General features: G+C 48.9%; 1 protein-coding gene across 1 annotated transcript; it reads right to left on the bottom strand.

The window, feature by feature from the left end:
- Positions 1 to 5,629: 5,629 nt before the first annotated feature.
- On the bottom strand, positions 5,630 to 8,879 carry FOS (Fos proto-oncogene, AP-1 transcription factor subunit). The gene is made up of 4 exons (XM_080910211.1): positions 8,607 to 8,879; positions 7,619 to 7,870; positions 7,123 to 7,230; positions 5,630 to 7,004 (listed from the first exon to the last, which is right to left on the bottom strand). The coding sequence occupies exons 1-4, from the start codon at positions 8,745 to 8,747 to the stop codon at positions 6,363 to 6,365; spliced, it is 1,143 nt and encodes a 380-aa protein (XP_080766337.1). The 5' UTR covers positions 8,748 to 8,879; the 3' UTR covers positions 5,630 to 6,362.
- Positions 8,880 to 11,047: the final 2,168 nt, after the last annotated feature.

The following is an 11,047-nucleotide window of genomic DNA, read 5'->3' as shown; positions in this document are numbered from 1 at the left end:
GTTGTTCTATAAAAGGCAATCCCTATGTGTTCCTCTGACTGACCACCATCTCCCGAAGTCATAATACCAACCAACTGTTCTGCCACATTTTTCATAGGAGCTGTCCTCAGCCCTCTCTGCACGCTGCTTTGCTTTGCTGAATGCTCATAACAGTCTCAATAGGCAGACACAATTATCATCTCCATTTCGCCACCAAGGAAGCTGAGTATAGGCTGCTTGATTTGCCTAAGGTCAAGAAGCCAGGATTCAGAACTAAGTTTATATTCTGAGACACTTTGCAATATTGGATCCAGACTGCATTATCACATTGTCTTGATAAATTTCCCTGTCATGACAGTCATATGGTCAGTTAGCCCAGTAAATTTCTCCCCTCAATAAACATAGCAACTGGACCCTGGGCCACTTACAGTCGAGATAAAGACGCTTTTTGTCCCAGGCCTTTTAAACTGGGTTCTTTCCACACAGGCTTACTGCTGATGCTAGTTCATTTTGCAGTGCTGGGGAGCCAACTCAGGGCCTCACACAGGCCAGCAAGCCCTATACCACTACCTCCCGAGCCTCTGGGCCTGTTTCTGGAACAAAGAGTTTCTAACATAACCAACAATTAGACACCTGTGGGTCCCCAGACTTCTAATCACCTGCTTTAACCAAACCCAAGCATCAGGGCAGAAAGTAAGAAAGGGATTAGGAGGTAAAGCTGATGACCAGACTAGGGACCTCCTTGGGACAATAGCCAGAATCCTTTCTACTCTTCATCCTCTTGAGTAACAGGACAATGGTTTTGGAACAAAGGAAGTGCAGTTCAGCTTAGTCTATGAGTGGGTCTGTGGAATGGATTGCAACTAAACTGGTTTGGATTTCTGTTGCTTTTTCCTACATTCAAGGGAAAGGAAAATCTACCCAACTGGCCCCTTCTAGAGACCAAAGTCACTCACCAGCATCTAGTACATCTTATCCACAGTTGGTCTGGACCTTCTCTTGGCTAACGATAGTGATATTGATAACGGGTAACCCTTACTCTTCCATTCTAACGCAGACTAAATTACAGGTTATGCCCTCCAGCACACTGAACGAACTCCAACAAACTTGTGTTAGACTCTAAACGTTTTGTACCAAAGTGAAAACATTTTGATTATTTTTTTGTTTCATCTAAAACCAAAATAAACAAACAAGACAGGGTCTTACTCTGTAGCCCAGGCTGGCCTGGAATTCACTCTGTAGCTTATGCTGTGCTCAAATTCATGGCAATGTTCTTGTTTTAACCTCCCCAGTGCTGGAACTGCAGATGTGAATCGCCATCCTTAGAGCAACATGGATTTTTTTTTTAAATGGAGTGTGGGTGCACAGATGTTGGGGGTCAGAGGACAACTCTGTGGCATCGATTCTTTCCTTCCACTTTTAAGTGATCTGTAGGGGTAATCCGGATCACCAGGCTCTCTTATCTGCTGAGACATCTGGGTAGTTTGCTGTTTGTTATTGTTTATATTTTATTTATTTTACTCTTCACTTGAGTCAGTAGTAGGGCCCACCAAAGCCAGGGATGTTGGACCCCCTCCTCTGCCATAGCAGGAATGGTAGACAGTTATATTGTAGGTGCTAAGAACTGAGTTTGGGTTCTCAGCGGCAGGTGTTAGCAACTGAGCTATCTGTCCAGCCTGGAATTTGTATTTAATAAAGGGCCACGGTCTTCTACCCTTGAAGAAGTCTATGAGGTGAATCTTCCCTCCTAAGGTGCAGCTCTCTTATGACATTTTCATAATTGTCATCTGCATTCACTCACCTATTTGCATTCAATCAACAAGAGACACAGTTATGATCAAGATACAATAGGTCATTGCTCTCATGGGACGAGACATTTATTATTTTGAGTAAAAGAAAAGCCAAGATTGGATGTTGCAGCTGTCGAGAAATGCTATGAAATCTATGAAATGCACAGAAGACACCCTAGATAGAGTGACCGGGGAAGGTGTCTAGAAGGTGACTTGCTTTGAGCTGAACCTGAATATCTCAATGGCACAAAACAAACAAACCTCCTCTTCAAGGAATGGAGTCCCGTGCCCTGTGTGACAGGGTATGGGGACCAGAAGAATCAAGGGTCAACTCCTTAATGTTAACAGCAAAGCCAGCACCATTTAAAGCTCCAGCACCATTCAGCATTCAAATGTCACTCTATCCTTTGCGGCATTGTTTCAGAGGAACCCTGTGCAAGGTTTAAAGGTTGCTTATGCTTTTGTTTCTTCTTTTACTTCAGACATGTTGAAACTTGGGATTATTTGCTTAGGATAGCCATCTTAGAGTTTTTGTTGCCCCTTAGTTCAACACATGATTGGTTTACTTGGGAATCGTTGTTGATACATAATAACTGTAATTAGAGCAAAAAGTCCTTCCCTTTAGATTTGATAATTGCATGAGCTGTAGGGGTGTGCAGAGGTGTTGGGAAGCCTTATCCACTACTCTCTAAAGGTGAGTATTTGCTCTTCCATTATCTAAAATTAATTTCAGTCATTACAGTCATTCACTTTGCTGAAATGGCAGAAGGAATCCAGGGGAGGCAATGAAGGAATTCCAGGAATGAAGGACAGAAGGGGGTTGTGTGTCTGCAGCCAGATGTAAAAATGTAACATTCCTATTGCCCAACATCCTAAGAGGGACTGGAACAGAGGCTACAGAACATGCACAGACTACTTTCCGGCTGAAGAAAGAGTGTGGGATTTATTCATTCGCCCACTGAGCAATATCTTCCTTAGTCCTGTACTATAGCTCTGAACTAGGTCTTAGAGTCCATTGGTGGTTCAGGCTCGACATGGTCCCCAAAGGGAAATGGCCCCTGGTCTTTAGTCCTTTCTGTTGCATGTTCAGGACTTGTATCAATGTTAGTGGCACTGAAGACATGCTCATAGTTGTTCCACTGAAACTAGTTTGAGGCTTTGTCGTCTGAGAAGGGATGAAAGTGTCCCCAAAAGAAAGGTGACATTCCTAGTGTCAGTCATCCTCAGGAGCTTTTTGATTCCAGTGTCTCTGGTGAGAAAAGATTTGGAAGGAGTCCTTTGTCCATACAGGGAAGATACTCCTGTCTTTTGTTTAGAAGGAGCTGGCAGGGAGCTTAGAAGATGTCAGTCCTACAAGGCATCCCATGAACTCGGAGAAGCCTTTCAGAGATTTCTGTCTTCCTAGAGTTCAGAGTTTCAGTATTTGCCTATGGACTGAGTGTAGCCTGGACCGATGTGACCCAGAGGAAGGCTTTGTGTCAGACCTGTCAAAGAGGGGATGCTCTTCTCCCATGGCTGGTTTGCAGCTGCCTGAGCCATTAGTGAGGCCCTGGGACAAGCTGCTTTCCTTGCTGCTCTTTCCAATCTGGGAAATTCCTCTCAGGTTGTCACCACACATTTAAAGGAGCCCACCGGGTTATTCTAAAGTTATGTATTATTTGTCAAGGCTATTTACCCTTTAAACTGCAGATAATGAACCTTAACCTAAAATTTTTTCCCCTCACTTCAATTAATTTATATAGGATCTCACAGGGAATCCCAGAACTCAAGCCTCTCTCCTCAGCTCCAGGATTATTGGTGTACCAGCAAGGCCTCTCATAACTCAGGACTGGTAAAAGCAGTGTGCAAGTGGAGTGTGCTGTAAAAGATGTTCTAGAGAGACTTGAAACGAGTTGCTTTGAAGTGTCAGTCATTATGGTTGGAGCAGGTAGATCATAGGTTAACAGCTCAAGTGTAATGGAACTGTCATTTGAAATTGAAACAATTCAACAGAGTATGAGGGTCACCATGACCACAGTGATTTTCATTACCACTAATGACCTGAAGGCTCCCCTTCTACCCAGTTTCCATGCATGGGAACAGTCTCTGGTTTTTAGGTACCAGAGAGCAGGGGTAGGGAATCAATCACTCTCCTTTCCTTTCGGTTTGTGGAAGAGCAGTATTCATTCCCTGAGGTGCCCCAGACAAAGGTCATGTTCTTCTTTGAGATGATAAACTTTCTAAGCTAAACTTATCCAGAGTCTTCTGACCCTTCCCTACTGAGCTATTATGTAACTTCTTATTTACAGACCGGTTAATTACAGTCAGTCATCCATATTATTTATGCTGATCGAGATCTTTGAATCTTCAGTTCCTTTTCCCTACTGTACTGTGAATTACACCCAGTGTTAAAGTCACTCCGCAAGTTGGAATTTGTTTTTCAGGTTGGCATAGGCCGATATAGCCTGCTCTCTTAAGAGAATAAAAAGGGTTGACTGAGTGAACATATGCTAGGGTAAGGAACCAAACGAAGCCAGGTATATAGTGCATACCTGTAATGCCAGCACTTGGGAGATATAAACAGAAAGATCGGGAGTTCAGGGCCAGCCTCAGCTACATAGCAAGTTTGAGGCCAGACTTAGACCTATCTCAAAAATAAACAAAGTATTGAAATTTTGTTTTTTCTTTAACTAAGGAAAAACTTTGAAGGTTACGAGTGCTGAGGCAGTTCAGGGGGGCTGGGGAGATGGCTGAGCAGTTAAAAGTAGTTATTAGTCTTGCAGAGAGCCCCAGATTTCAGCTTCTAGCGCTTGCTTGGGTAGCTGCCATTGTCTCTGAACTCCAGTTCCACAGGATCCCTTGCCCTCTTCTGGCCTCTGTGGACACTGCATAGATACATGGTGCATAGACATACATGCCAGCAAAACACCCTTACACAGAAAATAAAAATAAATACATCTTTAAAGGGGAGGGGCTGGCAAGATTGGTTTGGTGGGTAAAGGTGCCTGATAACCTAAGCTCAATTCCCAGACAAAGGTCCTGTTCTTCTTGAGATGCTTCTGAAAGTTGTCCTGTGACCTCAAGTGCCCTCATACATAAATGCCCTCCCCACATAAATTAATATATTTTTTAATTATTGTTTTAAAGAGGCAGAACAGCCTGATAGTGGACAGGAAGGGGAAGTGGTGACTGGGCCCGAGGTGTGGAAGGAAGGTCACTTATTTCAACTGCTCCTTGGTTGGCTCACATTTCAGATAAAAGTAAATCTTCATGATCCCATGGAATCAAAACGCTAAACTTGCTGGTTGTCTGAAATAACCAGCACTGGCAGGACTGAGGCAAGAGGATTCTGGGAGTTGGAGGCCACCCTGGGTTCCCAGCAAGATCCTATCTCAAACAATGCAAAAATAAAACAAAACAAACAAACAAACCAAAAAACCCCCCACTGTTTGTATAGAGCTAGGCTCTGTTCAAAGGAGTGTTTTCCCATGAAAACCACTAAGGTGAAGATAAGCACATAAATTTAAGAATGCTCCCTCGAGAGGAGCAGGAAGGCACATCCCTGCACAAGCTGTTACAGGTAGCTTTCAACCCTCGGGGCAGGTAGGTAGAAAATCTTAGCGATGCAATATGAACACACATATCTGTAAAATACCCTGAACTAGCATTTCCTCTGAGTGATAAGGGAACGGAGGGCGTGTCCCCTCCAGGACCCACCCATCTTGACAAACTGGTCTCCCTCTCTCAGAAGGCCTTCCTGAAACCATACAAAGCCCTCAGAATAAAAAGAGCAACAAAGTGGTCGCATTCAACTTAAATGCTTTTATTGACAATGTCTTGGAACAATAAGCAAACAATGCTTAAATTTTTTCATTCAAATTCACTTTCCACATGTCGAAAGACCTCAGGGTAGAAAAAAATAAAATAAAAATATAAATATCTGAGAATCCATCTTAATAAATAAATTGAAAACACAATAAAACGTTTTCATGGAAAACTGTTAAATGTCAGAACATTCAGACCACCTCAACAATGCATGATCAGTTACATGACAATGAACATTGACGTTGAAGAACTACAGTACATGGATATAGTTATTTATTTCTATCTAGTGGAAAATAAAGTTCTATCTTTTCTTAGTTTAATATTGGTCGTTTCTAATTGGAACACGCTATTGCCAGAAACACAGTAGGTATTGTTAAAATCAGCTGCACTAGATACAATCCGAAAATATCCAGCACCAGGTTAATTCCAATAATGAACCCAACAGATTAGTTAATGCTATGAGAAGACGAAGGAGAAAGAGAAAAGAGACACAGACCCAGGCCTGGCTCACATGCTACTAACTACCAGCTCTCAGGTGTCACTAGGAACAATACACTCCATGCGGTTTTTGTTTTTTGTTTTTGCTACATCTCCGGAAGAGGTGAGGACTGGAGTCCAGATGTGGATGCTTGCAAGTCGAGGCCCACAGCCTGGTGTGTTTCACGCACAGATAAAGTCCTCCCTAGGTCTACCGGAACCCTCGAGGGAAGACGCGTTTCTCCTCTCTGTAATGCACCAGCTCAGGCAGTGGCGCTTTTGGATGCCGGCTGCCTCGCCTTCTCTGACTGCTCACAGAGCCAGCAGCGTGGGTGAGCTCAGAGAGTCAGAGGAGGGCTCGTTGCTGCTGCTGCCCTTTCGGTGGGCAGCTGCACAGCTGGGGAAGGAGTCAGCCTCAGGGTAGGTGAAGACAAAGGAAGACGTATAGGTGGTGCAGCTGGGAGTACAGGTGACCACGGGAGTGCACAGGGGCTCCAGCTCTGTGACCATGGGCCCCATCCCCAGGGAGCTGCTGTGCAGAGGCTCCCAGTCTGCTGCATAGAAGGAACCGGACAGGTCCACATCTGGCACAGAGCGGGCGGTCTCCGAGCCACTGGGCCTAGATGATGCCGGAAACAAGAAGTCATCAAAGGGCTCAGCCTTCAGCTCCAGGTTGCTGATGCTCTTGACTGGCTCCAAGGATGGCTTGGGCTCAGGGTTGTTGAGAAGGGGCAGGTTGAAGGCCTCTTCAGACTCTGGGGTAGCAGCCTCAGGCAGACCCCCAGTCAAATCCAGGGAGACCACAGACATCTCCTCTGGGAAGCCCAGGTCATCCGGGATCTTGCAGGCAGGTCGGTGAGCTGCCAAAATGAACTCCAGTTTTTCCTTCTCTTTCAGCAGATTGGCAATCTCGGTCTGCAAGGCAGACTTTTCATCTTCAAGTTGATCTGTCTCCTGCACACAGAGAGATGTAAGAAAGGTTAAGACACAGGCCTGTTTCAAGGACCCTGATCCCATAATCCCAACCTGCAACTTTAGTAAAGTTTCAGGAGTAGCAGCTGGTTCAACCTACCGCTTGGAGCGTATCTGTCAGTTCCCTCCTCCGATTCCGGCACTTGGCTGCAGCCATCTTATTCCTTTCCCTTCGGATTCTCCGTTTCTCTTCCTCTTCAGGAGACAGCTGCAAGAAGAAAAGAACCAACGTTCAATAAGGTTGTCTGGTGTCACCTCCGTTCAGTCAGTCACTCCAGTGAAACTGGCTTCTACAGCACCCGCACCTCTCCGCGATGCAGTTTTCCTAACCAGCAGTTGGCTGGCTGAGTGTGATTTGCATTTAAAGTGAGATGTTTAGGAGGGGAACAAAGCTCCCAAGCTAGAGAAGGAGGAAGGAAGCTGTCAGGGAAATTCTTGGGGCCAACTGTCGGAATCTGACAACGGGAGAGAAAGGGCTTGCAGCCACAGTGCAGCCAGTAGCATCGGGGTCTCACCCTCTCTGCTGTGTTGTCTGTGCGCCCGTCCCCCCAGCTCTCCCCCCCCACTCCCCGTGCAGGTCCAGAATCGCCGCTCACCTGCTCTACTTTGCCCCTTCTGCCGATGCTCTGCGCTCTGCCGCCTGACATGGTCTTCACCATTCCCGCTCTGGCGTAAGCCCCAGTCGACGAGGTGGGGAGTCCGTAAGGATGGGGCGCTCTGGTCTGCGATGGGGCCACGGAGGAGACCAGAGTGGGCTGCACCAGCCACTGCAGGTCTGGGCTGGTGGAGATGGCTGTCACCGTGGGAATAAAGTTGGCACTAGAGACGGACAAATCCGCGCAAAAGTCCTGAAACAAAACAGAAAGAGGAAAGCGGAGGTGAGCAAGGAGGTTTCAGACTCAGGTGGAGCAAGTGGCACTAGTGTCGCATGAAGCAGGGAGAGAGAGAAGCATTCCGGTCTGAGACTGCCTGTGTCTTCCCGTATGCACCTCATCTGAGATAAAAAGCTCTCCCAATATCCTCCCATGAATTCCGCAGCGCAGCCTTTCTCCTCCATCCTACTGCTGCGTTCCCGTTATCCCTTCAGCATCACTCGCTCGAAAGGGGGTTTGTTATAAATATCCCTGACGTCTGCGCTGACGCAGGCGCTGCTCCGGAGTCTCCAGAATGAACTCGCTTTTTATCAATGAAACTGCCTTACACACCATCCCGCAGCACCCTCCTCCCTCCTCCCTGCTCTAGGCTGCCCCGGGAGGGGGGATTGCCGCCGTTTGCCGCCTCCCAGGCTCTAGTTAGCTCAAGACTTGTTGGCCCTGGCTGATTTCAGAAACAAGTCACCGAGAGAAGAGCGCAGGCCACTCAGAATAAACCTGCCGCGCGGGAAGGGGTCACTAAGTCTTACTATGACAAGTGTGCACGCGCTCAGGCAAGTCCTGGGTACCCAGGCTAGGGCTGCCCTGACCACGCCAGTCTCCCTCCGGAGCGAACAAGGAAGACCACCCCCCTCCCTGAGAGTCACATCCCAGTGTCCCCTCCTCGGCGACTCCCAGCGCGGAGCTGGTGGCTGCACAAAGCCAAACTCACCTGTGTGTTGACAGGGGAGCCCATGCTGGAGAAGGAGTCGGCAGGGGAATGGTAGTAGGAAAGGCTGTCCCCGACCGGGGAGGCGCTACTGCAGCGGGAGGATGACGCCTCGTAGTCGGCGTTGAAACCCGAGAACATCATGGTCGAAGTTTGAGGAAAGCCCGGCGAGGGGTCCAGGGGTAGACACTGGTGGGAGCTGCAGAGCAGAGCTGGGTGGGAGCGCGGTCACTGCTCGTTCGCGGTACCGCCGGCTCTATCCAGTCTTCTCAGATGCTCGCTGCAGTCGCGGTTGGAGTAGTAGGCGCCTCAGCTGGCGCCTTTATAGAAGCGCTTGTCAATGGCTCAATACGTCACTGGGCGGAGCAGTGGCACTGGAGGGGGGGAAGCGCGCCCCAAGGCCCTCTGAGGGCGCTCTGTCGTCAATTCTCCGCCCCAGACTCCCAACCCCCGTCTCGGCAGGTAACTTTCACCTATGAGTGTTCACAATTGGGATCTTAGGGGGGTCTCCTGGACCCTCCACACGTAGGATTTCGGGGATGGTCCCCCCCAGAACAACAGGGACCGGCCGTGGAAACCTGCTGACGCAGATGTCCTAATATGGACATCCTGTGTAAAGGAGGGAGGGATTGACGGGAACAGCTCGCCGGCTGCAGCCAACTCTGAGGGTGCAGCGCAAGGGGGGAGCGGGGGCAGCGGCCGGGGGAGGGGAGGCGGGAAAGGCAGAGAAGGCGAGCGAACATTCGCACCTGATTCAATGTGTACTCTGTTCCCAGGGTCAGGGGATGAGACCCGGGTCAGCTCCTTTTTCATTGTCCAGCAATCTGGAGGTTTTTTTTTTTTTTTTTTTTTTTTTTTAAGTCTCTGGCATTAGGAGAAGCAGGTAGGCAGCCCTAAAGGCTCGAAGTCTCTGTTCCCAAAGGAAATCTTGCCCACATCGGCCCCCGCCCCATCCCAAATCAGTGAAAAAAAAAAAAAAAAATGGGATCAGTTTCTAAGCCCCTCGCTCCACCCCTGGCCTGGAGAAACATTAGGACTGGGGTTGGAAGCAGTAAGTGAAGGATTCTAAGTAAGTATTCAATATGCTGCTTTACCTACAATACTGAGTTCATTCATAAATTCGTGTTCTAAAGGACGACGACACCCACTCTTGGACCCTTAGCCACTTAAAGCTATCAGGGTGACTGTCCCCAGAGACACTGACGGATAAACATTGTGCAAAACCACCCTCTAAGGATACCTGAAGGGGTCGTTTGCTTAGTTTTGAGCTGAGGCCGGGAGGGCGAGTGGGGGCAGGGGGCAGCTCAGGATTACAAAATGGGGTGAGCTCCTGGAGAGATGGCAAGTTGGTGCTAAGAGGGGGCCTAGATCCGTGCAGCCTGGAAACTGCGCTTACAAGGAACCCGCAGCGGGTGATTTTCCAGTTCAGACTTGCGAAGGGGGCGGGGCAGAGGGGACTGGAAGCAGGGTCCCCAGCTGTGCAGAGATTTTGATGTCTGGGACTTGAGCACAGCTTTTGAGTCTTGGAAGATGGAACTTTGGAGAGGCCAGGTGCTTCGGTGTAGAACAAACACACCCCTACATGCCCTCAGCCTCCTGTCCTTCCGCAGAGGACAAGCCGGGTTACACTGACTGGGCTCGGCCCCAGAGCGCCGGTCACCTCTAGGATAGGAAACCGCAGATCCTCGCAGAACTCATGTGTCCCCTCGTCTCCATTCTGTGGGTCCCAAGGGTCAAGCCAACCGGTGGGCATTCCGAGACGGACCAGAGAGGATTAGGGCAGCGGATAGATCTTTAGGGGTGCAAGGGGTGCAGAACCACAAACCTGCCTCGGGCCGCCGCACCCGGGAGCTAGGCGATCTTGCTATAGATAGTAACAGCGAAGCGGCTGTTTACAGCAACACAGCGCCGCCAGGGCCGTCTCCAGGCGACGCGGCGCGGCCGAGCGCACGGTCCGCCCATCCAGGCCACCCGCCCTCCCTGCTCCCCAGGAGCCAAGGCCTCCCTGGCCGGGCTGCGGCCGCTCCACGGACTGACATCACCCTCGGGTTGGGGGGCTGATCCCGGCTGGCTCCAGCCTGTGCGCTAGTCTCCATTCTTAGAGATCCAAAGCCTGCGGGAGCGGGGAGGGCAGGGAGGCGGGGATTCGTGGAAATAGGCCACTTGCTATTTTTGCATTCCCTGTCACAGGCAGAGGTGAAAACAGAATTTCATCATTGTATGTCATTAGTTTATGTTGGTGGGAATTTAGGTGCTTATTTTTTTTTTCTCCTCGCTCCAAACAGGGGGAAGGGAAAGAGAACAACACGGCATAGAAACACAGGCTTCGTGTAGCTGCTCAATGCTGAAGCGATTTCGTGGCTTTCAGCTCTCTGTGAATTCTAGTCTGTCATGTGCTCCCACTGTTCTTTACTATGAAAGGGAGAGACAGAAAGATTGTGCAG

Source organism: Micromys minutus (assembly GCF_963924665.1).
Source record: "Micromys minutus genome assembly, chromosome: 1".
In the NCBI taxonomy this organism is placed as follows: domain Eukaryota; kingdom Metazoa; phylum Chordata; class Mammalia; order Rodentia; family Muridae; genus Micromys; species Micromys minutus.
Note: the sequence above shows the minus strand (reverse complement) of the source record. Positions and strands in the feature narration are given on the sequence as shown.

Bases quoted from the DNA above. Each gene is read 5' to 3' on its own strand.
- FOS (XM_080910211.1), bottom strand. From the start codon at position 8,747: ATGATGTTCTCGGGTTTCAACGCCGACTACGAGGCGTCATCCTCCCGC. The intron at 7,871-8,606 runs GTGAGTTTGGCT...GTTTTGTTTCAG, and splicing joins GCTCCCCTGTCAACACACAG to GACTTTTGCGCGGATTTGTC. The intron at 7,231-7,618 runs GTGAGCGGCGAT...TTCTTCTTGCAG, and splicing joins GAAGGGGCAAAGTAGAGCAG to CTGTCTCCTGAAGAGGAAGA.